The following is a 27,674-nucleotide window of genomic DNA, read 5'->3' on the forward strand; positions in this document are numbered from 1 at the left end:
TCGACTCAGTGTTTGTGGCTTATAAATACATCATGATCCGAAACGCTATAGTTTTGATGATCTCTTATCAAGACGAAAAATGTAAACAATTGCATTGACCGAAAAGATAGCTCAAAAGAAAATATATATTATTTCAGATTCATAGTTTCTGCCTTTTCTTTAATTTCGTGTTAAGAATGTCAGCTGTGTGCTAAAATAAATAAAATTAGCATGCCTAGATTAAAAGTTTCCTAGATTTTTCTTACACTCCCTCGAAATCGTCTTGTATCATACCTTTTTATATTTCGAAGTGTCGCCCTATGAAAGAAGTAGTTTGCAGGACTTTCATTCGATCGGGTAGAGTTTTCGAGATACAATGATTACAATAATAGTGATTTTAATGAGAATTGCGGTTGAGTTTGCATAATTGGACTGGACATTTTTGTCTGTATTCAATAGGATAATGTATAAATAAGGTTAATATTTATATTTTAAGGACTCTATTTAAAGTTACGCCTGACAACGAGGTGGAGGGGGAGCACTTGCATTTCTAAGTATTGCTGCAACATACCTGCAGTTTTCATAGAAAATTAGCCGGCTAACCAAAAAAACCGTTAAGAAAAAATCGAAGAAAAATCTACTAAGATCTCCTGGCCTTCGGTAATTCCCAGAGATTTCAACTATGGAAAGATTAATACCAAATTCACAGTTCAAAAGTGACGAAATACTCCTAGAGGAAAAGCAATTTGGAGTGAATTTAGTTCAAAGCGTTTGTAAAGACATTTTGGATGAAAATCTTTATGACTTGAAGTACAATGCTGCAAGATGTAAGGTTCTGGCAACAGAGCTGAGTGAGAGAATGCGTAACGAAGTACGAGCAATTACAGCCAGCAAGTATAAAGTTATTAGCACAGTAAGCATTGGATCTTTACAAAGTCAACTCAACGTTGAAAGTCGATGCCTGTGGCTGCCGCAAAGCGACTCATTTACTAGTGTTTCTTTCAAGAATTCGTCTATATTTGCTATAGCTACGATTTTCTGGATTTCGATTGACTGAACGAGGTTTTTTTCGTTTACAACTATCAATAACTTTAAGCTCTAATTCAGTCGACTAAATCAGGACTGGATCAGCTACATTTTCGAATTTATCCTAATAAATAACTGTGTCACTTCTCACGTCGACTTCGTAAGGCCTCGCCTTTCTCAGTCCAGTGAAAACCCTGTCATGCAGGCACCAATGCACTGCCAACCTCCTCTATAGATTCGCGCCTGTCTAGTATTCCCGCGCAAATCAAGAGATGCAATGAATAACTTTTAGCACGACAGTAGTTCATGTACATTAAGTAAAGTGAAAGATACCGTTGTGTGAAGATACCGGAAGCGGTGAGTGACGGGTATTATCGCTGAAACTGATCAGAGCTGGGCGGTATCTGCAGCTTTTAACCATGGCACAATAAACTGATAATTGGGTTAATTCTTTGTTCTTGATAGAATAGGCACAAAACCACCATTTATTAGCCCACAAATACATAACAGTCTTGGAACAGAAATAGGAAGGCTCGTAGTTTCGACACTGCCGAGACATATTCATCATTAATTAACCGCCAAGGAAAAAACATTACCAAACTCTTTTTCCATAATTCTTTGCAAGATTACTGTTTTCATGACCAATGAAGTTGATTCAGTCAGCCAAAACCACATTTTTTTGAAAAGAGCCCGTCATCTTATTCCGTTGTTTCAATTCACATTTCACTTGAATACTCACTCAGCAGGCTACGAGATATTCATGAATTATTAATAAAGATAAAGTTGAAAATAAGCCAGTTTAGTTACCGATATATATATAGTCTAATTACTCGGCATCATATATAGATACTGACCTCGAAGAACACTATTTAACCTTAAATGTTAGGTAAGTTTGCAGCATGCACCGTGTCCTCGATTTCTCAACTCAGGAGAAAGTTTCGCGCCGGATTAGTTGAAGTCGGCGGGGACAGATTTTTGTTGTCTTTGAGTATAATTACTGATAAGGCTACAAAAAGATTCTTATACTGCTAGTTAAAAAGCTGTTCGTGTGCGATATTCATAATTTGGTTAAATTAATTTTTGGCGTATTGCCAGCTAAGACCAAAAATATAACCAAAAAGAAAAACCTTTACCGAGTCTGATCTGTGAAGAAATTTGGGTGGGATTTTTCTGAAGATTTTTATTTAGGGATGAAATTTTTGTTTTAGAAACCATTCACTAAGCAGAGAACTTGACAAGCTGCGCCATTGTCATATATACAGCTCGCATCTTCGTGGCTCAGGTTGCCGGTTCAAATTTAAGATAAAAAATTTAGACGAATCTTGAATCCTGCATCCTCGCCCTTTTAAAACTTTGCTTTCCGTGAAGAGAAAGATTACGAAATTAAAAGTCTAGTTTGATAGTTGTTCAACTAACTAACGCTATCACGTTTATTACTTCTTATAACACCTTTCACAATTTTTATCTAAATCGGCATTCACTGCATCAAGTAGTACGGTCTTTGTTATATTAAATAGCATAAAAATCTTATAACTGGAGTTTGAATGGGTGTTTTTGGAATTTATGGCGTTACAGCTTTTTTTAGGGAGTTTTCAGTTTTTCAATTTACGTTCTTCAGTTACGTTATCTACGTTCTTGATTGAAAGGAATTGCGTGTCGTAAACTACATTAATAAACTTAGGATTAGCAAATGTGTCAAACCAATTAACAGTTTTTTTTCAAAACAAAGATAGCGTTAAATGTTGGATCTTGATCACAGTGCTATAGTTGAGCTAAGACATTTTGTCTGCATCGTAAACTTTATAATTCATTAATGCTCCGTTCAACAATGGCATTTCAGATTTTCTACCCTTACATCAACACAGACGAAAATGTCTCGAGTGAGCACTCGGACAACGACGACGAAAATCAACCTGTCAATATGGAGAACATTTTAGAAAACATAAAGAAACTTCACAACAACCTCCCTCATGACGACAAGAAGTTTCGCTCTGAAATTATCAAGGAAATGGCAGAAAGAATCCTTCAAGAAGATTTGACTGAAGTGTCGTACGATCCTGTAAAATGCAGACTAAAGTCGAAGGAGTTGAGTGATAGGATTCGCGATGCTGTGAAAGAACTTGGTCTTGAGCGATATAAATTTGTTTGTACTGTTAGTATTGGGTCGTTAGGAGAGCAGGGCTTTCGCCTGGGGAGCCGTTGTTTGTGGTGCAGCATGACAGACGCTTCGGCCACTGCTGTGTTTAAGAATTCTTCTTTATTTGCTGTAGCGATAGTCTTCGGGGTGTACGTCGAATAAACGAAATTAGAGTAAGCATATCTTCCACACGGCCGAGCAACTCTACTTATTACTTAGCCTGCTTAGCAAATTGTGGAGCTACACTATATCTAGTTTAGAGTTTTTTCTATACAAAAACTACTGTCCGTATACTATTAATCTGATGTATATTTATTATATTTTAGCTAGTCTTGATCGAATATATATATATTAATATGCAGCCCATAAAGTCCTCCACTGGTTATAACTGTAAAGCGCATTGAGATATTTGAAATGCGCTATATAAGAAACTCCCATTATTATATATATTGATTACGACTAGCAATCGGCGTTGCCAGTGCTTTTACTGCACAACGTTAATTTATATTGCATGAAGGATCCCTGAGAATTTTGAATTAAGAATAAATTATTGAAGGTTTTTTAAATAGAGGAAAAGACATCAAAGTACTGAACTTGAAACACAATCAAATCAAAGCGCTTTGATTAGACCTTTTTATTAAAAAGGGCGGCCATCTTGAATTAAGGGATGCCGTGAGGACAAACACGTAGAAAATTTTGTTCTCAAATAATTAAAAGTCTTGGTGTTTTGAATATTGTTCCAACTACCAAAATCAATATCTTTTTAGATATGCTGCTCACTGAAAAGCGTAAACTAAGTTATATAAAAAGCCGACCAAGACAGCTGTACATTCTATATATTTTCCAATAGTTGCCCCCTCGACATCCCATAATGTCTTGATTCAAGATGGCCGCCTTATCGGTAGAAAGATCTATTGATTACATTATGGTGCCTCTTGATTATCAGAATTTTCCATGATTTGTATTTACTGGACCCTTTAGACTAGTTGCTCACTATATAGAAATACTGTCTTATAGCTTCGCTTATGTTACCCATTGGAACACAGTTTCCCTCTATCAACTATTTTTGGAACTTCCCTTCGTAATACAAACGTTTTTCTCTATAGTAAACGGGCCACTCCTAAATTCTGTCCCATGTAGCCATTAGTGCATGTTTTAAAACTGAACTACCGAAATTAATTTGTCCGGGTATAGTTACCAATTATTTGTAACCATTCACACAAGTTATTTTCTACTGAAGATGTTTTTGGTTATTCCATTAGTGATTTAAACGCCTGTTCAACCGCTGCAACTCCGAAAAACGACTGCAAAACTTTGACAACCACCAACTTAGCTGAACTGGCAAAGTCTAGATAATTCTCACTCACAAAATCCACCATAGTAGGTAAAGTGAAGTCCACAGCTTTCACCTCTTCGTGCTCAAACTTATCTTTAGGACCCGCGCTAAAGCGAGAGCCAAGTTGCTCAAAGGTAAGCCTTCGTTTGGGATCTATTCGCTTGTCTGAGAGATCCACAAATCCACAAAGACCCCACTCATGGGTGTCAAATTTAAGGTAGACGGTAGAAAGGCAGAGTGCTTTGACGTCATCGCCATGAAGTTCTACACGCAGTTCTTCTTCCAGGCCCCGAGCTGCTGTCTGGATGAGGTTCACGAACGCCTTGCCATCTTTGAATTCGTAGTCTTTGACGGATGCGCTTTCAACCGCACCGCAGGTGAATTTGCCAGGTGTTGCCATACCCTCTGAAGGGATCGGAACACACTACTTTAGAATAATATTAAAGTGAATCCAAAGGCTATCAAGGGTTCAAGGGTACCATCTTGCAGTGTGTGTCACTTCAAATGACGGTATACTTTACCATCCGGATAAAAGACATGCATAAAGCGAGAACCCCGAGTGTAAAAGAAAAGCATTTAAAAAACAGTTTCAAAACCTTCCATCAGGACGCATGAATTTCTTTTCTTCCTTTTCCTTCTTTTTCCCCCTCTTTTCAATCTTCCTAGCTCCGTCCGTCCATCTCTACATTCAATCCTTCTATCTTTCCTTTGTTCCTTTATCCCACCTCATCTCAGCAATTACCATTATCATCAACCTTTCGCTTCTTACCACGAGTTTTCTCGAGCCCTCCCATCCTTACTCTCTTCCTTGCTCTCTAGCTTCATTCATTCATTCATTCTTCCCTATCATCATCATGGCCATCACTGGAATCACCAGATCTTAGCAATAGGACACTTGCATTATGCCTTCATTTACTACAACTACCATAATCCCTTGTACACTTTCTTTTGTTCAGTTGATTAGCATCAATTGTCTTACTATTCTCATGAGGGAATACGAAATTGAATAAGATAGGAAATGCGCGAAGCATTTTGGTAGTCGTACTAAAATTACGCTATCATGAAAACGTCCTATTGGATGGGATTGAGCATGTTATAGTATAGTAAACTATTAATACCAAGACTCTGCCGAAGCCGTATCAGGGATTAGCTGAATGATATTCTCGTCCAATCAGAGGCGGATAGCAAATAAAATATATAATTATTATTATTACTAGCACAAGATGATTATCAGTGACTCCACTCTTACCTCTATTGGCCCGACGAGCAAAAATAAACTTGGGAGGCGAGTCTGCCGTGATGACAGCCACGTGCAGGCCAAACGATGTACTAAATATCGGATGAATAACACTCTTACAAGGTACAATTTCCCTCCTTTTCGTTTCGTCTAGAACTTTCATCCAAATCTCCCGCATGGCTCTGTGGTGGCAATAAGTCGACTGGCCGTAGCGAAGGAGGATTTCTTGGCGTTCCTCCTCATCCTCTCGAGGCGTGACCAGGTGCTTCAGAGCAATAGCTGGATTGTCTTCAATTTTCTTCTCGATTGCTTTCTGGATTTTTAATGAAATCAATTTTCACAAATAAATAAACCTTTTTGGCTTGGTCGTAATGTCTTCCTATTTCAGACCACGTGTCATTCCTTAGAGCATCCTTTTTTGTTTAACGGTTGCGCATGAAAAGCAACATCGATATGGATACAACTCAAACAACGAATCCTATTCTATAGGTAATGACGACACGTGGTCTGTAAGAAACGCTTCAAATTCTAACGATAGCCTATAAATCACCGATCATCAGGGCACGCCCGTAACTCAGATTGAACCGTGAAACAACCTCTGGGCTGATCTAAGTCAGGGCACGGCTAACTCACAGATTGAACCCCGAAACAACCTCTGGGCTGATCTAAGTCAGGGCACGGCTAACTCACAGATTGAACCCCGAAACAACCTCTGGGCTGATCTAAGTCAGGGCACGGCTAACTCTCAGATCGAACCCTGAAACTGACCTCGGGGCAGATCTAAGTCAGGGCACGGCTAACTCTCAGATCGAACCCTGAAACTGACCTCGGGGCAGATCTAAGTCAGGGCATGTCTACACTCACAGATTGAATTGGAATTTAGTGTTGGTTTCGCGAATGGATGAAAACCGGAGAACCCGCAGAAAAACCTCAGTATCCTCAGGATCTATGTCTACTTCGACTTTTCTCTAATTCGTGTAGCTTCAGCCTTTGAACACTTTTAATTCTTGAGGTGTATGTTACGTCATAGCTGCCATGTCGGTTGACTATACAAAGTATTCCTCATTAGCTTCTCTTATAGATCAACCAAGATGGTGGCTGTTTCATTGTTATTTATATCTCAAGGGATTTTGAGTCACAAGGTTGCACTCCAAGAATCAAGAAACAGACGTAGAGGTCCTGAGGATTGATCGAAGGCCTCGCAATAACCAACTGAGCTACACCAGCTCAGTGTCAAACGAGTTGTTATCTTACTTATTGCAAAGTAACTTACTAGTTTGAAGTGGGCATAATATTCGCGATACTTCTGTTCATAGATCCATTCTTGTGGTGATGTGTTATAATCATCGTTACCCACTTCTACTTCACATAACAAGCACTCAGCAGGGTACCCCTGGGGAGTCTCATTTGTCTTGTTGTAACCTTCGCTAGACTTGAGAAAAGAACAAAGGAAAAGAAAAAAAAATGAGAAAAAGAAAAAAGTAGAGAAAGAAGAAAGGAATGGAAAGTTTGACAGTTTCACAGAAACGACTGGAGGGGGGGGGGGAGGGGGCATCTATTTGTCTCGTTTTGCAAACAATCGCTGGATATTGACAAAAGAACAAGAAAAGCAAGAAACAATTTTAAGAAAAATTGAATTAGAAGCGAATGCATAGCGTTTTCAAATCATACCTCATCAACAAGACTGTCTGCAACGAAGATCTTGGTGTCTTTAAGGAATCCACAGGAGAAAAACTCTGCACTTTCTGCTTCTGACTGGTAGGGATTCTCATCAGCTGAAACCAAACAAAAATGACATCTAGACACTACAAACAATATATCACTTTTTCATCATAGTCCACATGTTGATACTGTATGAGGATTAGAAGTATAATAGACCTCTTTAGCTTGATTGATCGTAATACTTTTCCATTTCAGCTAAAATCCATTTCGAATTCAATTGATGCCAGGTGAAAATGATTTAAATAAATTTCAGGTGAAGTTACACTGGTGAAAAATATTTATCCTGCAAAATTGGAAAGCAATCTGGCTATTTTTATAGGCAGGTGTAAGTTTTGGTTAATCACTCACGCACCTGTAAAGGCAGCATAGTCATGGCGCATTTTACCTCTCCCATTTGAGGTCTCGGGTTGTTTCAGGGTTTGATCTGTGAGTCAGCCGTGCCCTGACTTTGATCAGCCCAGAGGTTGTTTCAGGGTTTGGTCTGTGAGTTAGCCGTGCCCTGACTTTGATCAGCTCAGAGGTTGTTTCAGGGTTTCATCTGTGAGTTAGCCATGCCCTGACTTTGATCAGCTCAGGGGTTGTTTCAGGGTTCAATCTGTGAGTTAGCCATGCCCTGACTTTGATCAGCCCAGAGGTTGTTTCAGGGTTCAATCTGTGAGTTAGCCATGCCCTGACTTTGATCAGCTTAGGGGTTGTTTCAGGGTTCAATCTGTGAGTTAGCCATGCCCTGACTTTGATCAGCCCAGAGGTTGTTTCAGGGTTCAATCTGTGAGTTAGCCATGCCCTGACTTTGATCAGCTTAGGGGTTGTTTCAGGGTTCAATCTGTGAGTTAGCCGTGCCCTGACTTTGATCAGCCCAGAGGTTGTTTCAGGGTTCAATCTGTGAGTTATCCATGCCCTGACTTTGATAAGCCCAGAGGTTGTTTCAGGGTTCAATCTGTGAGTTAGCCATGCCCTGACTTTGATCAGCTCAGGGGTTGTTTCAGGGTTCAATCTGTGAGTTAGCAATGCCCTGACTTTGATCAGCCAGATGGCTTTTTTCAGAGTTCGATCTGTGAACTAGCTGTGCCCTGACTTAGATCAGCCAGATGGTTGTTTCAAGATTTGATCTGTGAGTTAGCCATGCCCTTACTTAGATCAGCCCAGAGGTTGTTTCAGGGTTTGATCTGTGAGTTAGCCATGCCCTGACTTAGATCAGCCCAGAGGTTGTTTCAGGGTTTCATCTGTGAGTTAGCCATGCCCTGACTTAGATCAGCCCAGAGGTTGTTTCAGGGTTTGATCTGTGAGTTAGCCGTGCCCTGACTTAGATCAGCCCAGAGGTTGTTTCAGGGTTTGATCTGTGAGTTAGCCGTGCCCTGACTTAGATCAGCCCAGAGGTTGTTTCAGGGTTTGATCTGTGAGTTAGCCATGACCTGACTTAGATCAGCCCAGAGGTTGTTTCAGGGTTTGATCTGTGGGTTAGCCGTGCCCCGACTTAGATCAGCCCAGAGGTTGTTTCAGGGTTTGATCTGTGAGTTAGCCTTGCCCTGACTTAGATCAGCCCAGAGGTTGTTTCAGGGTTTGATCTGTGAGTTAGCCATGCCCTGACTTAGATCAGCCCAGAGGTTGTTTCAGGGTTTGATCTGTGAGTTAGCCGTGCCCTGACTTAGATCAGCCCAGAGGTTGTTTCAGGGTTTGATCTGTGAGTTAGCCGTGCCCTGACTTAGATCAGCCCAGAGGTTGTTTCAGGGTTTGATCTGTGAGTTAGCCATGACCTGACTTAGATCAGCCCAGAGGTTGTTTCAGGGTTTGATCTGTGAGTTAGCCGTGCCCTGACTTAGATCAGCCCAGAGGTTGTTTCAGGGTTTGATCTGTGAGTTAGCCATGCCCTGACTTAGATCAGCCCAGAGGTTGTTTCAGGGTTTGATCTGTGAGTTAGCCGTGCCCTGACTTAGATCAGCCCAGAGGTTGTTTCAGGGTTTGATCTGTGAGTTAGCCATGCCCCGACTTAGATCAGCCCAGAGGTTGTTTCAGGATTTGATCTGTGAGTTAGCCGTGCCCTGACTTAGATCAGCCCAGAGGTTGTTTCAGGGTTTGATCTGTGAGTTAGCCGTGCCCTGACTTAGATCAGCCCAGAGGTTGTTTCAGGGTTCAATCTGTGAGTTAGCCGTGCCCTGACTTAGATCAGCCCAGAGGTTGTTTCAGGGTTTGATCTGTGAGTTAGCCATGCCCTGACTTAGATCAGCCCAGAGGTTGTTTCAGGGTTCAATCTGTGAGTTAGCCATGCCCTGACTTTGATCAGCCCAAGGTTGTTTCAGTTTTAGAAAAAATTTAAAGGTTTAAAGCCAGAAATGTGTTTACTCACATGCAAAGAACTCGTTGACAAGCTGTTGTATGGTGAGTCGCTTAAGTGGATCTTCATCTCTACACATCTTAATGATATCCTTTAACGGTCCAGTGAGCTCATCAGGTAAAACAACTTGGTCTTCTTTCACAACAGCCTTTTCTCTGATATCTGCAACACTAAGGGAATTTCTTCCTGGCCATGGCCTGTCCCCCGTCAATAAGTATGCTGCAACTTGACCATAAGAATAGATGTCTGCTCTTAGGTAGAAAAAAACATCATCTTCTATCTCTTCCTCAAGAGTACATGTACTTTCCTGTGCTTCACCTACACAAAAAAAAAAGATATTATTAGTAGTGAACAATCATGTTTTAAAAAAGGTGATAGAGGAGAGACTGTGGAATTTTCAGGGAGGGTCATCAAGTTTAAAATTACACAGCCACAAAAGATTGAGAGAAAATGACAGATAATTCTAGGGGGGGTGGTAAGTCACTGCAGGGTGCAGGCCTGTATTTTCATTGACTCCAAAGTTCTGCCATTGAAAAAAAAACCTGAAAGAACAACATGGTTTAAATACTTCAATAGGGCTGTGATTGGGAAATATATGAGACTAGTATGGGAAAAGGCCCCCTGCCCCACCCCTTCCACGACCCCTGTAAAGGAAAGGGGTGAGGTTGAGTAATAAATGAGAAAAAATGAGGAAAAACAGGAGGTACATGTAAGGTGGGGATGTCAACAGTGTACATTCCATGAGGGGGATGAATCTTTAGACATGCAGTCAAACTCAATAACTCACTGGGGATGAGTAATGAGCAGTGGCATAGCGTTAGTACCAGAGTTGAAGGGTTGAGTACATGCCTTTCAGCGTGAAAAGCCTGTCAAATCCACAGGTACTGTAGCTCAACAAAATAAGAAAAATTTATGATTTTCAGACAAATTTATAGGAGAGGGGGGGGGGGGGGGTCACCTCTCACTAGGCCCCTGCAGGTGATGAGATGGAGTGATGAGAAGGAATCTTAAATATGTTTTGTTACTTGACACTTTAACCCTAATAAATTAGAGAAATGTATTCATTTTGAAGCAAAAAAATCTCTTGGCCTTATAAATATGCAGAGCTTACCATCAATATTATGATATTCTGGATCATCTTCAAAACATTTCCAGATCTCTGGTGCTGTCCATCTTGCTTGGAACATGGAAATCATTCCTTCACTGCTGGTATAGATTTGACGAGACAATCCAAAATCAGCAAGTTTAACTTGCATGCTTCTGATGTTAAGCTGCAATGTGATAGGAAATCTGAATATAGTGTTTACTGAAAAGACTTTCATTTAGGAATCAACCTGCACAGCACCGTAGCCACCAGTACAATTGGTACGGTCTTAGCTGCTCCACTTTTTTTACCTTCAGAACCACTTTCCCCCTACTAAAAAATATTTATTACACATTACAGTAAGTAAATAAAAACACAAAGGGCCGCCTTTTTTTAAAACTGGTTCATGGTCTACTTGGTGGCTACAGCTTTGCTGGAAATCACAGTTGTTGAAATGTGAGTGTAGTATAGTCTCAAGTTCAATTTTATGAGTAAAAGTTGTCAAGTATTTATCAACTTTGGCTGTACCTAGTCTTTTTTTCAAGTGAAAAATAGAATGTATGAATTATCTTCTCTTTCAATGAAACTTCTTCCAATTTCAAGCACCACATATATGGCCTTAGCTTTTCTGTTCTCTCTGTTTACAACATATGATGAGGGCACAGTGCCTGATCAGGGAAGTGCTGGAAGCAAGTTTTAGATTGGGGAGACATTACAGTGTATTTAAATGTGAAGTGAGTTCTATAGCCCCCTTCCTAACTTGATCCTCTTCCCTGATGCTTGATTGGATATTCAGACAGCAATAGACCTATAATGCTTTCCCATTTCAGACCAGGTGACATTCCCTAGACCTCCATTTTTTCTCCAAAGGGTGCACATGAAAAGACACATGAATATGGATACAACTCAAACAAATAATCTTATTCTCAAGAGAATGAAAGGTGGTCTGAAATGGGAAAAAACATTATGCCCAAGCTAAAGAGGTCTTTTAGTAGGACTTTTAATCCTCATACAGTCTTAACAACAGTACTAACCAATATATTATCAGGCTTGAGATCTCTATGACTAACAGGAGGTGCCAAGCTGTGAAGATAGTACAGGCCATTCGCCATTTGTCTGACAAAGTTCCACACTTGACCAAGAGGCAGTCCCCTTGTTTCAGGTGTTCTTTGGCTCTCTACATACTTATACAAGTTATTGGGTATGTGCTCCATCACTATGAATGGGCTTCCAGCATTAAGGTTTAATTCTGAGATTTTTTGCTCCAAAACATCCATTCCTCTGAATGCTACAATGTTGTCATGCCTAAAGTCCCTATAAAAGTAATAATATTATACTAAGAAATATGCACGGGAAAAATGGGTGGGTCAAGGGCAGATCCAGGGGGGCAAAGGGGGGCTGAAGCCCCCCTTCAGCAGAAAACAAAACAAAACAAAACTGAAGAATTGGATGCTTAAATTTTTTATTGTTTTCTGTTGTGTTGACGGAAGAAACTCAATTAGCCCCCCCTAAACTCAATTAGCCCCCCCTAAAATTTTGGCTGGATCCGCCCTTGGGGGTGGCAGTGTGAACACTCTCTTCTCACTAGTGCGACCCAGGTTTGAATCCTGGACTCAATTGATGTCATGTGTATAGTTTCTAGATAGTTCTCTCCTGTGCTTTGAGGGTTAAATTTTTCTCGAGGTTCTCTGGTTTATCAATTCGATCATGGAATGAGGGTCTCATATTTGTTAACCACTGGCTATTAAGGTAATTCCCTTGTTTTGCACTGCACATTTTTCTGTGCATGCAACTAGAAGAATGGAACTAACAAAGTTTAGGCATTTTTCTTTAGGAAACTAAATGAGAAACATGTTTCAAACCAATTTTCACTTTTTTCTCTTTTTTGTGTAGAGAATTTGCAATTTTTACCTGATTTGCCCCAGTCTCCACTCGGAAAAGTGTCAGTTTTGGACTATTTTGAGATGTTTTTTCAAGATAAATCAAAAATGAGAATGGTGACCCCTATTTTTTATTTCAGATTTTTGATAAATGCGATGCTCGTCATTATGTATCAAAATATGAAGGAAAGATTATTGGATACATTTTGAAATATTTTGATGGGAATAGTTGACATGTGCAATTTTTGGACGTTCGTAGAGGCGCCCATACCTGCATTTTTCACTAATAGTTCAAGAATCATAGTCATCCAATAATTTTAATGGATTTAATAATATAGATTATCTAGTAAACTTCGAGATATAAGTCCGTTTTGTTATATGAAAGTACTTTTAACGGTGAATAAAGGTTCTTGATTGCAGCTTCTGGTTGCTACCGCATTTCACTATAAAACCCATAAATAGACATATTTGGAGAGCATCTCGTGAAAAAACGAGAACGGTGACCCCATCTTTTTATTGCAGTTTTTAAACGTCCATAACATAATTAATGTCCATGCAAAGTTTCAGGACAAAGTTATTGGCAAAATTTCTTTCAAGGGAATTACCTTAAGTCCTACCCTCATAAAATAAGGATGATGCAGGTTTATGCACATGCCCTAAATACTCTGATCTGCCAAGAGGTTGTTTCAGGGTTCAATAAAATTTCAATTTTCAAACATTTTGATGCCATTGATCAACACCTTAATAGGTTTCCTTCAGTGAATAAGGCTTTAGATTCTTTAAAATCTTTGAGTACTTTAATTGCCACCACATTTCCTTTCAGAGTGGCTTTAAATACGTTGGAAAAGCCTCCTTCACCAAGACGGGTCCATTTGGAATTCATAAGGTCATCTTGGCTTACTTTCCCTGCGTTCAAGCTGCTGTTGGCTTTTAATAAAACAAAGTAACTAAGTTATTGACTTTTACATATTCTATCAAATTTGCAAATGTATGGGGAAGATTAATCTCATTGGGGGAAGGGGGAGGCAGGCTAACAAGGCTTACTGGAAGAGTGCTTACTGATACACACACATGCACTGATATATGTAAGATTTAATAGGAATTTGAATTTGCTTTATAAATATAAGGTTATTTTAAAAATAAAGGATTGGTCATTGATTAAGGTGCTTCCATTGAGTTTTGGGTGCATGCAGGAAGCTGCTAAGCATGAAGGAAGCATCACACGAGGCGTAGCTGAGCGCAAACGACCGATTTTTATAATTACCAAAAACATTAAAAAATCTTCGTTAAGTTTGTTAATTTTTTTCTAGCGTGTGCTACCCAATCACAAAAGAGTGCACCAGCAATTCTTAGATGCATGCTCGAGCTCGCTGCTTAACCAATCAGGGGCGATGTTAAAAGGTAGCTATGCTATAATGGGGTTTTAATAAAATGATATTTTATTTTCCAGTTCTATATCAGATATCAGATATGTGCAAATAGCTCATAAGGGGTGGAACATTAGATAATTTAGAGGGGGGGGGGGGTTGCAGGATTCTATGTCGCACACTATTTATTTAATTTGTAATAACCCCTGCACACATTTTTTTGTTTGCTTGATATTTCTTTTGTAAAAAGAGATGTTTTTTCGTGGGTAAAGTGCTTGCTCCATATGAAGCGCTTGCTCGATATTTTTTTTGGATTTTAATACGCAGCCCCCCCCCCCCCTTATATTATATAATGGTCCGTCCCTAAAGACCTTACATGCCCTAGTAGTCATATAGCCCTCCCTTAGCCCACTTCCAGTTACAGCGTGTAGCCTTCAAATTCGCCATTTTGTTATGAAAAATTATTACAAAAAATTAGCATACCTTCATCTCTGCATACCTCTTTGAATGTTTTGATATTTGTAATAGCACCAAGTAAAAGCGAACGAACTACTGACAATTTGCTATCCAGCTTCACGTGATCTATGCTTGAAGTCAGCTCTATAAATGCCTCGGATATTTGACTTTCAATTAATTCTAATGACTTTAGCTTATTTTTTACGATACCATCTGCAGTTAAAGACCTAAGATGAAGTGGATCTTCTTTTGATTCGGCCATTGTTTAAAAAAACACCTATTTTAGGATTTTCATAATCTCGAAGTCTGATTTCAGATCTCTCCCATATAGAGGGTATTCCCCGCCAAACATAACAATATATAAGCGCAGTCATGATTGGTCGTTTGAAATTGATTTACCAATCAAATCCCATGTTATATATAAAATATAACTATTTCGTCATACCAAGATATACGAACCAATGAGGCCATGAACTGCGAGGCTTTCATTTTCTATTCCTTTGAGTTTTCCTAAAAAACGTAGTGTTTTTAACTGCTTAGGAATCATAAGAGACGAAAATATCAACCCTCGTGATAGTCTTACTTCTTCTGGCTTAAAGGTGTTGGAAGTGGAGGTTCCACACAAAACACACAAAACTGAAAAGGTCTTGAAGCGCTGACAGACTTGGTTGAATCCAAAGTGAAAACTCAATTTGGAGTACAAAAGAAGGCCTAAAAACACTTACAAATAATTCTTAGCGACTTAACTTGTGTTTAGTAATGAACGGCCATTCAAAAGGTAAGTAATTAACAATTGCGTTTCGCAGTTTAATCTTTATTTAGGTTATAGACTTACTACTTACTTTTCTTATTACTTTTCTAGTAATAAACGTAAACGTAAATATATATTTTTTCGCCATTTTCGTTTAATAGTTACTCGCACTGGTAGTAGTGGTGTCTACTCAGATGTCTCTTCTTCTGTAGACCTCAGGTATCAATACTTGTACTGAAAATGATACACTTATTTCAATAAAGTTAGTCACCAAAAACCTAGAAAACTGAGATTACTGAGCATCATGAGAAACTTTTCATATCAAAAAAGCATATATGTACAAAGACAGTGACACTGTAACCGGTAAAATATTCGCAAGTCGATGAACAGTTATCAATCGGTTGAATGTGTAAAATGAATGTACTCATGATCCTTGTCGGCCTCAACTTTATTGCTTGTCAGGTGACTAACTTTATTGAAATAAGTGTATATTAGGATCGCAATAGTTTTGTTAGCAAAGGGTGTGCCGAAAACCTGGACCTAGGCCAATTGGCCCGGGCCATGGCCCTGCCTATGGTTCTATCTATGACCTACCTTTGTTTCCCTTAATTTCATCTTAATATCAATCTTTTTCACAGTATTCATTTGCAGAAGCTCTCTGAATGAATCTTAGCCGACAATGGCAGCCCGGCAGCTTTTTTTAGGACCACAGGAAGCCCAAAATTCTATTGTAACTATGCATTTTTTAGCAGCACCCATCAAGACTGTTTGTGATTTATTTTATTATGTATAAACATATTTGGATTGCATGTTAAAAATAGAGCGTTTGGGTTGTGTGGATGATGCATCTCTGTAAATTGTCAAAAGAAGTAATTTGATATATTCATAAAGTAGTGTTATATCTGATATTTATAAACCCCTACTTTAGCACCAAACAATATAAGACAGTCAATTTTTAAATATTTAATTTTTATTTTCAAAATGCAGGCATAAACAGTTTGACCTGAGAACCTAACATATGAAAGGTGACATTTGTTTTCCCATTTTTTGAACAAAACTTATAAATGAACTATAAATCCTGAATGTCAACAGGCAATCAATTTCAATATCTTTATTTTTGAAAATACAGGAACTGAAACAGTTTGAACTGAGAACCTACTGCTGACAGTAATTTGATTTTAAACAAAACTGATAAACAAACTGATAAACAAATAAATCCTGAACATCAACATACATGTACACTTACCATTGACTTTTCGAGCATGTGTCAATGCAATTAAAAGTCTTGTGTAAGAGTGGATAATCAAACAAATCCATCAGCAAACTTGTATGTAGACTCTTTACTAGAAAAGAGATTAATATAACATTACTTTAATTGCAGTTTATCCCAAAAGAGAAATGAAAACAATGAAATATAAACATATGAATTCACCTCATGCTCGAAAAGTCAAGAAAGACAAATCTGCTGACTCATCAAAACAACTGGCTCAAATAAATGCACAGGAAGCCCAATATTAGTTACAATAGAAGTTTGGGCTCCTGCCGTGCTAACAAGATAGCTGTAGTGCTGCCATTGTCAGCTAAGATTCTTTCAAAGGATTTCTGGCAATAAATACTGTGAAAAAGATTGATATTTCAGGGAATTTATGAGAAATAAAGGTAGGCCATAGGTAGGGCCATGGCCTGAGCCAGGCCTAGGTCCAGGTTTTCGGCACACTCGTTAGCAAACATGAAGCTGTAAGCGCTATACAGGGACCACCAAGCCCAATTTTTACGGTCTATTCAGAAATTTCCAGTATGGCGTGGGTATACTTACTTTATACTTTTATTCAAGAAGTCAATACAAAATACAATTACTGTACACTTAACCTGCAAATAGCTATGGCTAGTTGAGGCAGGTTAATGTGGTTATAAGAATACAATGTGGTTATTAATAATTTGTAATATATAAATTAATGAATAATTTGTAATATATAAGTGTATGCGCGTATATGTCTTTGGAAAAAAGGAAGGTTATAGGAATACAATATTTACAACTACTGAATAAAAGATTTATAATGAAGAATTATATAAACGTATATATATTTGGGAGAAAGGATGGTTATGATATTGCACATTATTTGTAAATTTGCAAATTTGTTTTGTTATTGCTTTGATTTTAAAGGCAATTGAAGTAAATTATGAATTATATAGATTTATATAGATTTTCACGAACGCCCGCTCTGATTGGCTGAAGTGCTATGTTTTATCAGAGTATAGAAACATAGATATGACGTCAAAACCCTGTTTTCTATGCAAAATTAAACATAGAAATGACGTCACAGGAATTTGGTTTTTCACATGAGCGGATGCACTCGGGTCCGGATTGTAAGTACCTACATACATTTACAGTACAGATTGTCCCGCATTCCTTGGATGCCAAGATGGGCTTGGGATTAACTCCAACACCTGAAAGTGTTCTAAGCTCAAGTTGTTTTAATCCCCCTTGTCGCAGTCCTTTATCTGTAATAAATATTTTCAACATGTCATCACTTAGAATGCTTGAGCCAAACGAGGTATATATTTTTTGAATTGAACAGAAACTAGAAAGCTTATTTGAATGTTAAGTGCAAAGGTTTTCGATTTGCCATATCTGATACAGATATACCAAAGCGATTCTCGAGAGCTTTGTATACTTCGCCTATTCCAATTCTTGGATCTACTCTCGGCACACAATTTTTTTTCCGGACAACTGCAGGTCAAATCTAATCCTGCTCAATAATTCAATTGATTCTTTGTTAAACACAAAAAGTTGATTGTCGATTATTTAAGTATTTCCAACATTCACTGCGCACCGGTGGTCGACCAGTAATTAATTTTACTTAGGCCCTGTGTATTATGTCCGCAGTTATCAATGATAGCAAGTTGTACATGTTCCTGGTGTGTAGCTGAAATATATGTTAGAATTGTTTTATTTTCCCTCAGGAGACTGAAGAGTTCTCTACTGGCCACTAGGGCCTGGACACGAGTTAGATACCGCTGACCGGCTCAGTAGGAGCGGCCATCTTGTTTACGTTAAGATTACGTTTTAGGACAGAACTATAATACAAGACTATTCAGCACCAGTATATCTTTATTTATGTAAGTTTTCCATTTATTATATGTGTAATCGTTTACTTCACATTTATCTATACATGATTTACTTTAAGTGCTATTATTTAGCTTAGATTTTATATATTTGTATCTTAGGACTCTATCATCGTTGTAGAATAAAATACTATCAGACATCGAGAAGCATCTCTTTCTTCAGAGACTATCATCTTTGTTTATATTATTTACATTCACTGTACTTTATCAGTTTTTTTCAAATCTTACTAGAGCTACAGAACTGCAAATGAAAACATTTGAAATCATTACGCAAATATAGTATAGAGAAGTCAGTTAATCACTCGATTTTTGATTGTGTGCAAAAATAATTATGTTGAAAAAAGTAACAAACAAAAAATAAAAAAAAAACGTGCAATCAACACAATTTGTATTCATGAGAATATTTCACATTTCACATCCTAAAGTGAAAATCATATCTTAAGTTAACCTTCTCCACGTGCATCATTTTAATATTGGTATAACAGTGTGAATAACGACAACATAAAATAAGCACGCCACATTGCTCTTGATTGGCTGCACTACTTCATGTCATCCATTTATATTTTAATCCTTATTTACAATATTGCAATCAACAATAACAATAGTCTATGGTCATTTTATTTTACACATGACTGAGGAAATTTCTGATAAAAGCAATTATGGTTTCCACTTTTAGCAGTAGAAAACTCATGAAAGGATTCCTGCTCTAATGATTAGACAATACACATGGATATTAATAGTATTCCAAGCACACTGCGGTGGTACACCTGGATGACTGGTCTACTGGTTAGATGTTATACATGAACATTTATAGTATTCCAAGCACACTCCGACGGTACACCTGGATGCCTGGTCTACTGATTAGATAGTACACAATATGGACATAAATAATAATAATATTCCAAACACACTCTGATACAATAAGGGTTAATTATAAACAGTTTTTAAATAATAAACACACTCGTCAGTAATCCTGGGTACGTAGTCTTTGAATTTTCCTTGAAGGTTGACGAGCTATACATTTTTTGTTGTTTGCAGTTCGATGAAGTTAGAGATAAACATCCTTAGTTCAGCGCAAATTTTTTTGGACTAGACATATAAACAAGTCGATCGTCTTGCGGCTGTTCTTGTAGCTTGTTCTTGTGGTTTTGCGAGTAAGAATGTCTTTGATTATTCCCTGAATATGAGCTATCAAATAGAACTTCACACATGATTTTGTCAAAGCACCAACTTGATCAAGCTAGAATTATAAATCAATTTCATCTCCTGTGATTTTTTTAGCCTTTATTTGCCATGGCATTGTGCAGCAGTCCAATGTCTTCCATTAGAATTCTGGCAAACTATTCGGGGAATCTTTTAACAAATGTGGTTCAATAGAAGTGATTCCTTCGATGTAATTCTGCACATCTTGGATGACAAAGTGTCCATTTTTTTCTGGATCTTGTAATTTTCTATTGTAAACAAGCGTAAAGGGAGAAAAACACTCTAAGTGTGGCTCTCATGCCAGCTGCCAGATTCCCACCGAACCAGAACTAGCTAAGAAAGGTTTTAGCGTGGCATGGTTTCAAGTGTCAAGCATAGATGACTATTGATCTTAAATTTCATTAATAAATCTCATTTACATAAAAGAGGTGATGACAGTTCAAATTTACTTAGGAAACACCTTACCCGTATTAATCTTTATGTGTTATACTTACAGTAACGACCCGGTGCGTCCGCTCATGTTAAGCATTTTGACATTTTGAATTTCAAATTTTTATTATATAAGTAACCGGTAAGATATTATTTCCTAAAAAGAGAGGTTATTGCACTTTTAGTTGATTTTTAAAGTGTATATGACACGAAAACATTTCATCGTTTAAAGTGTATAGTTTGTTAGTAATATTAAACATACCGTAATGAAATTTGTTTCAAAAGCTTATTTCTTGAGATATGTGAGAAAATTAATATCAATTTGTGACGTCATTTTGTTGACACGTACTCTAGATTCAGTAGTAATGCACAAAATATAAATTGTAATTCGTATAAAATAACAACAAAAGGCATATTTTATTCAATTTCATTTGATAGCTTACGTAGTACTCTTCAAATGTTGGGAAACTGAAAAGTGCACTACCTGAAATTAAGATTCCACATTCAAACATATTTCATGTATTTGCAACTAAATCTGGAGACTTGTAAACAAAATGACGTCACAACTTGTGCTAAATTTTCTTGAATTTCTAGAGAAATACGTTTTTGAAACAAATTTAACTGTGTTATTCTTATTAATGACAATAAAATACACATTTTTAACATTAAATTTTTTTTGTGTCATGTGCACTTTAAAAGAAAATCACTCTGAGAGCTCGCTTTTGGAGTTTTAATTAACAATTTGTATATATACGTTTTATTTGCTCGGCCCCTAATGCTTATGTTTTTTTTCCACAGAATAAATCTGCTAGGCCAAAAAAGTTCACCAAAATTATCTATGCAACTAATTCTGGGGAGGGGGAAAACTACTTGAAAAAATAGACATTTTTTTTATACCCTCATCACTTTTACAACATGCAGAAGTGAAAAAAAGTTTTGAAAAACTGTGAAAAAAAGCAAGTCATAAGTGATTGATACATGGTGTAAGTTAGGAAAATGTTACACCCAAGCTAAAGAGGTCTTATCTTATGTTTTCTTAGTTCATCAGTTGGCAGTACAGGGAGTGGAAATGGTTTGGCAAATACAATGAGACCAGCTTCAAATCTTGAAAAACTAGTAAGTATTGAACATAAGGTCGTAATTCATGGAAATCTTTTTTTTCTTCTTCTTCTCTTTTTTATTTTATTTTATTTTATTGAGGAGGGGGGGGGGGGGGGGTTTCCTCTTTTTATTTGCCTAGAGTGCATGCCATAATTATATCCATTGCAAGAAGTTTGTTTCTTCTATCTTGGATAAGGGCTTTAAGCTGTAGGCCCTGCCTCCCAACCCTTCCTAACCTGCAGTAAAATGGGGGGACAAATGAATTATTTGTGTAAGAGTAGGGGATTGTAATTCCAGTTCAACAGACTATCCCAATTTGGAGGCATAACACTAAGTACTAACAATTCACTCATATTGTAAGCTGCAGAGCTGCTAACAGTGCCTTAATATGAATTGCACAAATTTGCACAAATTGGTAAATTCAGTAGACCACAGACCTACAAATTTTTTCACAAATTTGTACAATTTCGTTACAGTAGTTAACTTTTTCTAGGATATACGGTTGCACTCTACCAATGTTCAGTGTTGCATAATACATAAAGAAAAGAATCACCTGTTTCTCTCTTTCCTATCTCTGTCTTGATCCTGTCATCTACAATCATGATAATGAGTAGAATTTTATTACCATTGCCATGATAACACATACACATTAATTGCAAATCGGTATACAAATCTTGTCAGTCACACTTCACAGTCAGTCACATTTAGATACAGTTACAGAGTGGTCATGCCTAAGATTTTTCAAACTGTTATATGCCCTGTGTTGCATGATCATATATTAAGGTGCCAATCAGGATTACTACTAATAATATTGATGCATGTAAAGATAGTGTACTATACGTGCTTCCCTTATTTTTCTTTGACTTTACTACTTTAAATTTCAGCTTAATCAATTGCCACCTGAATTAAGAAAAACCACATGGGATTTAAGAAAGCAAGTTGCTATACATCTAAATCCACTCAAAGACCCAATAGGAAATGACTACCGTCTTGTAGGCTCGCGTCTGGGATTCCAAGCAGACATCATTGAAGGTTTTGGCAAAAGTCCAGATCCTACTATGGAAATGATAAATCTTTGCATGACTACATCATGTCAAGAGTTTTTTAATATAGTGCACAATGCTGGCCGTTCAGATGTTATTGAAGATCTATTGAGTTACTTAAATCATAGTAGTAATCATTATTGTCTGACGACACAAGAATCTCTGGAAGATGAATATCTTAGTCGCCCATTTGAAGAATCTTGCAGGTGTGTGTTATTTTAAATCATTAGGTTTAAGACCTTTAACCTCATGAATAATAGACGATTTCCGAGATGCACAAGCGCTTTCATAAACATTCCAGGCTCAAACATTAAAACAAGGCATTTTCGGGTGGTGTGATAATTAAGAAACCATTGGAAACCATAGAGACATGCGTCAATTTACACCATCCCCCAACTTCACTTTTTTAACAGCACTGGGACATTTTTGGCATGTGGTATTGCTCTGATGCCTCTCACCCCTAGGGCCTAGGCTTCGATTCCTAGACTAGTACTATACATCACATGTGAGTAAAGAGTGTTGGGTTTTCCCTCCACGAAATCTAACATGCTAAATTCTAGCTAATTTAACCCAGTTAACTGTGCTTCAACTTCAAACAGATCTGAAGTTGTTCCTGGTAATAATTATAAATAAAATTTGGAGTTGAAGTCCCTAGAAATTAATATCTCTAACAAATTATTGTTCCCTGCATTTTTTGTCTCAGCAATGTATCAAAACTTTCAAAACAACCTTCAGAACAAGAAGGTAAGATTTTTTGTATTTTATTTATTCTTACGAACTCCATTTTTTTCTTTTTTCATTTTCAAGTTACAGTGTTTGTGTTTGCAATTCTGAGTGCTATCAATAAAATGCGAGTCATTTTATATTTTCAGTAATAAAGCATGCAGGAAGTGCTGTAAACACTCAAGAAGTGTGAGAGGCAATCACCTACGGCTCATGCTTCTCCTTAAAGTTCTTTTGTGCTTACATCACTTCCTGCATGTTTATTACTGAACAGAGCACAGAAAAAGCTGTTTTATTTGTTAAATATTGACAGGAAAACATTGAACTTTTTACAACAATAACCAACAACTTTTACCTTTTTATTTATAGTAGAAAGTCTATCAGATTGAATAAAATTAATAAAGCTTTATTTTATGCTTGCACATATTTTTACAACAATATTTTATTAAATTATAGAGTCAGAAGTTAAAGAACAAAAGCCAGGCATACCATTTGAAGGATCCAGAGAGTTTTGGGATGGAATTCCAGGTCCATACTCCCAAAAGGTAAATCTAGCTTTTTATATACTAAGAATCATGCAAAATGACGTTTCGAACATTTATATTTTATGTTTCTGAGGGCCTAATATTTTTCGTGTTGAGGGTTTTTTATTCCTTCCTTCCTTCCTTTCTTTCTTTCTTTCTTTCTTTCTTTCTTTCTTTCTTTCTTTCTTTCTTTCTTTCTTTCTTTCTTTCTTTCTTTCTTTCTTTCTTTCTTTCTTTCTTTCTTTCTTTCTTTCTTTTTTTCTTCCTTTCTTTCTTTTTTTCTTTCTTTCTTTCTTTCATTCTTTCATTCTTTCTTTCATTCTTTCTTTCTTTCTTTCTTTCATTCTTCCTTTTTTTGTTTTGTTTGTTTGTTTATTTTCTTTGTTTGTTTGTTTCTCTCTCTCTCTCTCTTTCTAATCTAGTAGTCACTTTTGGACTTGGCTAAAGCATTTGATACCCTATCACATCACATCTTAATTTCCAAACTACAATACTATGGAATTAATGGAATAAGTCTAGAGTTATTTATATAATATTTACACGATAAAATGCAATGTTGTGTAGTTGAAAACTCTGAGTTTCAGCCTAAGTCTATATCCTGTGGTGTTCCACAAGGGTCAATATTAGAACCACTACTGTTTATACTGTACATTAGCTAAAGTGGGATAAACTACAAGAAAGATGAGACCAAAGACTGTGTTTTATTGATGTTTGACATTCTGTATAATAATTATCCTTCATATTTAAGTAAAGTATTTAATATGAGGTCCTCAGACTCAAATGCCTATAAATCTAAATTATTTGGAAAGAATGATCAAATTGAAATGCAACATTTTCCAAAAACAGATTTTTTTAGAAGGAATTTGTTTAAAAAAAGACTGGCAAGTTGGCGTGCTGTCAGCACTCAGTAAGTTCTCCTATCACACCCATTATTTAACAGTTATGTTAATTTTTTAAGATTCTAAACTTATTTAATTTTTATAATTTTTTATAATAGTTATCAATCATTTATATCTTTTTACAACGACTTCCACTATTCCACTATTTGCAGTAAACTTGATTAATAGCATTTGCTTCTGATTTTACCCACAGAAATGGAAAGATTTCTGTGCTGCAATGAGGAAGGCATGTCCAGATGAAAGTGACCATGGTGGAATTGAAAAGTTTTTATGTCATATTTTAAAAATTGATTTTGGTAAGTTGAGATAATATGTTAAATAAAACATCAGCTTCTTTTAGAAATATCCATACATCACGTTTGTGGAAGGAGAAGGGGTAGGAAGGGTTTTAATACCGCCCACCCCCCCCCCCCCCCCAAAACTTAATCTGTTTCAGGGTTTGATCTGTAAGTTAGCAATGCCCTGACTTAGATCAGCCCAGAGGTTGTTTCAGGGTTCGATCTGTGAGTTAGCCGTGCCCTGACTTAGATCAGCGCAGAGGTTGTTTCAGGATTCAATCTGTGAGTTAGCTGTGCCCTGACTTTGATCAGCCCAGAGGTTGTTTTAGGATTCAATCTGTGAGTTAGCCGTGCCCTGACTTAGATCAGCCCAGAGGTTGTTTCAGGGTTTGATCTGTGAGTTAGCCATGCCCTGACTTAGATCAGCCCAGAGGTTGTTTCAGGATTCAATCTGTGAGTTAGCCGTGCCCTGACTTAGATCAGCCCAGAGGTTGTTTCAGGGTGAAATCTGTGAGTAAGCCACGCCCTGACTAAGATCAGCTTAGAGGTTCATTCTGGGTAATCTGTAAGTAAGCTGTGCTCTGAATTTACAGCTTTTTTCACTCATACACGCTCTCTAAGGATTGTTTCTGTCGTGACAAAGTAGGTTTTGGTGGACGTCAATCAAGGCATTTCCATGACATTCCATACGCATGTGCCCTTGAAAGCTTTGTGTTTTCCAGCCTTGTTATGAAAACCCTTTGTTTTATGTCCAACAAAACTTTATTTTGCCAAGGGTTTTTTTCAGGGTTTGTCGTGTGCAGTCTTCCCTGACTTCGATCAGCCCAGGGCTGGGGTTGTTCGAGGGTTTATCTGTGAGTTAGCTGTGCTCTGACTTTGAACAGATCAGAGGTTGTTTCAGGGTTCCATCTGTGAGTTAGCTGTGCTCTGACTTTGAACAGATCAGAGGTTGTTTCAGGGTTCCATCTGTGAGTTAGCCATGCCCTTACTTTGATCAGCCAAGAGGTTATTTCAGGGTTCGATCTGTGAGTTAGTCATGCCCTTACTTTGATCAGCCAAGAGGTTATTTCAGGGTTCCATCTGTGAGTTAGCCATGCCCTTACTTTGATCAGCACAGAGGTTGTTTCAGGATTCAATCTTTGAGTTAGTCGTGCCCTGACTTAGATCAGCCATAAGGTTGTTTCAGGGTTCAATCTGTGAGTTAGCCGTGCCCTTACTTTGATCAGCCAAAGAGGTTGTTTCAGGGTTCGATCTGTGAGTTAGCCGTGCCCTTACTTTGATCAGCCAAAGAGGTTGTTTCAGGGTTCAAAAAATGCATCTAGTGTCATAAGAAAGCAGTGTGAAACCAGTGTATGTTTTAAACAGATGATTGTATTTGGCAGATTCAAGATTAACTGACGGTGAAGTTAAGGTAGAATACTTCTTAAGGCTGCTTGCTTGCTTTGGTCCATTTGAACCTGGCAAAGATGGTTGTTTGGCAAAGGTAATTATCTGCTTAATATGCATTTCGAATTTTAACGTAAAATTCATTGGCATGATAAGGAAATTCCATATTGAATTTCACAAGAAAACCGATATCGCACGAGTGAAATTCTGTGGAATTCCCGAGTCAGACAATGAATTTGTACTTGAATCCCTTAGAGAAAAGGTTGAAAAAAGACTTATTTATACAAGTTTTCTGATTTACAGGTCAAAAAACAGCAGGGGCTTACTGTATTTTCATGCGATTCAGCTTTTCAAATTTCCTCAATTTTAATCTAGTTTCGGGAACATAATTGTTTATGTTATAAAGTAGCTGTCTTCCTTTGTTTCTTTTAAAGTAGTTTTCACGTTTATTTGGTGTTTTGATAAAAAAGAATGAACAAAAAGTAAGATTTAAATCAAAATTTAACCTGGGTTCCCAGATTTTTCATGCGATTCAACGTGAAATACCTGCTCGTATACGTCATTCCTAGCCAATTAGCGTGCGTATTTTGTGATCAGCTATGGGATTCTGGGCCAAATTCTTAGGGGAGGGAAACGAGGTATGTGGGGCTGGATAGTGCCAGGATCACTTAGACTCTTCCACAGTCTCTCGCTCGTCCGTTCCGTCTCCACGCTAAGTATAATTATACTTATCAAAAACAAATTTCTGCCATTGATAATGGTTTGTGATATACATATAGCCTAAAAAATAGAATTGATTGAATCTCTAAACTGTGAAAATGATTTTTCCAATCTAGATCCTGACCTAAATATTCTTCAAATAACTTCAAATCGACTCCGAGGTTGAAGAAGAATAAGGGTCTAATTGGCATTGCAGTGCATTTTGGGGCTCTTTTAGTGGACGAAATAAACGCCATCTTGGAAATATGTCTCCTCGAACAGCGCCACATTGCACTGCAATGCCAACTCGACCCAGTTTTTTCCCCAACTTTGGAATGGCCAATACTTCTAGTGATTGTTTGTAATAATCGCTTGATAAGTAAATTACTTTTCCAGACCTTGGACGTCTCGGTTCCTAGCTATACTCTCCCTGTGCCAGAATCCTTACTTTGTTTAAGAAACTCCTTGCCTAGTAAAGATTATATACCTCAACCGAGGTGGATATTAGATATATCAACCCTAGGCGACGCTGAGGTTGGATTTATCTCATATCCACCGAGGTATAAGCTTGAGATTTAAAACTGAAGACGCTGATACGTTGAATTTCCGATAATCGTACTAACCAGTAACTTGATAGCAGATTAACGTAACGTGATAGCAAGAGTAATGTAAGTAACTCGAGAGCAGCTTATAATTCAAATTTAACGTATTAGTGTAACGTACTCTCTTACCATTTACTAGGACGTGCGTTACACTGATACGTTACGTTAATCTGCTATCAAGTTACTGGTTAGTACGATTACCGGAAATTCAACGTATCGGCGTCTTGTTTCAAATCTCAAATGACACAGGAAACCCAATAAAGCACTTACTGATTTTTTTTTATTTATGAACAAATTCTAAACACAGGAAACCTGTGGTATAAGGTATATAACCGCATTATCTATTACCAGGCA

At 37.5% G+C, this 27,674-nt stretch overlaps 3 protein-coding genes across 6 annotated transcripts in view; 2 read left to right on the forward strand and 1 right to left on the reverse strand.

Annotated features, from left to right (window-relative positions):
* The window catches only part of LOC116288020 (dynein light chain Tctex-type protein 2B-like), an 18,986-nt gene extending 15,682 nt beyond the window's left edge, over positions 1 to 3,304 (forward strand). The window contains exons 1-2 of one of the 2 annotated variants that reach the window (XR_016121078.1): positions 1,041 to 1,891; positions 2,846 to 2,924. Coding sequence is in view for 1 of the 2 variants with exons in the window: in XM_089036424.1 (XP_088892550.1) it covers positions 2,846 to 3,304 (459 nt within the window). In the remaining variant the exon portion in view is untranslated. Of the gene's footprint in view, positions 1 to 1,040; positions 1,892 to 2,845 lie in introns of those variants that run through there. The other variant, XM_089036424.1, reaches the window with a different exon arrangement.
* Positions 3,241 to 15,989, reverse strand: LOC116288014 (uncharacterized). 2 transcript variants are annotated; one of them, XM_031694732.2, is made up of 9 exons: positions 15,902 to 15,989; positions 13,474 to 13,660; positions 11,888 to 12,167; positions 10,881 to 11,040; positions 9,782 to 10,087; positions 7,387 to 7,490; positions 6,989 to 7,147; positions 5,728 to 6,028; positions 3,241 to 4,883 (listed from the first exon to the last, which is right to left on the reverse strand). In XM_031694732.2, the coding sequence occupies exons 2-9, from the start codon at positions 13,614 to 13,616 to the stop codon at positions 4,393 to 4,395; spliced, it is 1,944 nt and encodes a 647-aa protein (XP_031550592.2). In that variant the 5' UTR covers positions 13,617 to 13,660; positions 15,902 to 15,989; the 3' UTR covers positions 3,241 to 4,392. The 2 variants fall into 2 exon arrangements, with proteins under 2 accessions (XP_031550592.2, XP_031550590.2); XM_031694730.2 differs by lacking the exon at positions 15,902 to 15,989 and adding an exon at positions 14,584 to 15,018.
* The window catches only part of LOC116288015 (uncharacterized), a 16,091-nt gene continuing 3,444 nt past the window's right edge, over positions 15,028 to 27,674 (forward strand). The window contains exons 1-8 of one of the 2 annotated variants that reach the window (XM_031694733.2): positions 15,028 to 15,334; positions 15,469 to 15,526; positions 21,106 to 21,181; positions 22,051 to 22,415; positions 22,913 to 22,953; positions 23,389 to 23,477; positions 24,549 to 24,651; positions 26,016 to 26,116. In XM_031694733.2, coding sequence (XP_031550593.2) covers positions 15,316 to 15,334; positions 15,469 to 15,526; positions 21,106 to 21,181; positions 22,051 to 22,415; positions 22,913 to 22,953; positions 23,389 to 23,477; positions 24,549 to 24,651; positions 26,016 to 26,116 — 852 coding nt within the window. In that variant the 5' untranslated portion in view covers positions 15,028 to 15,315. Of the gene's footprint in view, positions 15,335 to 15,468; positions 15,527 to 18,282; positions 18,428 to 21,105; positions 21,182 to 22,050; positions 22,416 to 22,912; positions 22,954 to 23,388; positions 23,478 to 24,548; positions 24,652 to 26,015; positions 26,117 to 27,674 lie in introns of those variants that run through there. The other variant, XM_089036423.1, reaches the window with a different exon arrangement.

Source organism: Actinia tenebrosa, unplaced genomic scaffold (assembly GCF_029948245.1).
Source record: "Actinia tenebrosa isolate PJP-AT-01 unplaced genomic scaffold, QUT_ActTen_1.0 PGA_scaffold4__44_contigs__length_22323623, whole genome shotgun sequence".
In the NCBI taxonomy this organism is placed as follows: Eukaryota; Metazoa; Cnidaria; class Anthozoa; order Actiniaria; family Actiniidae; genus Actinia; species Actinia tenebrosa.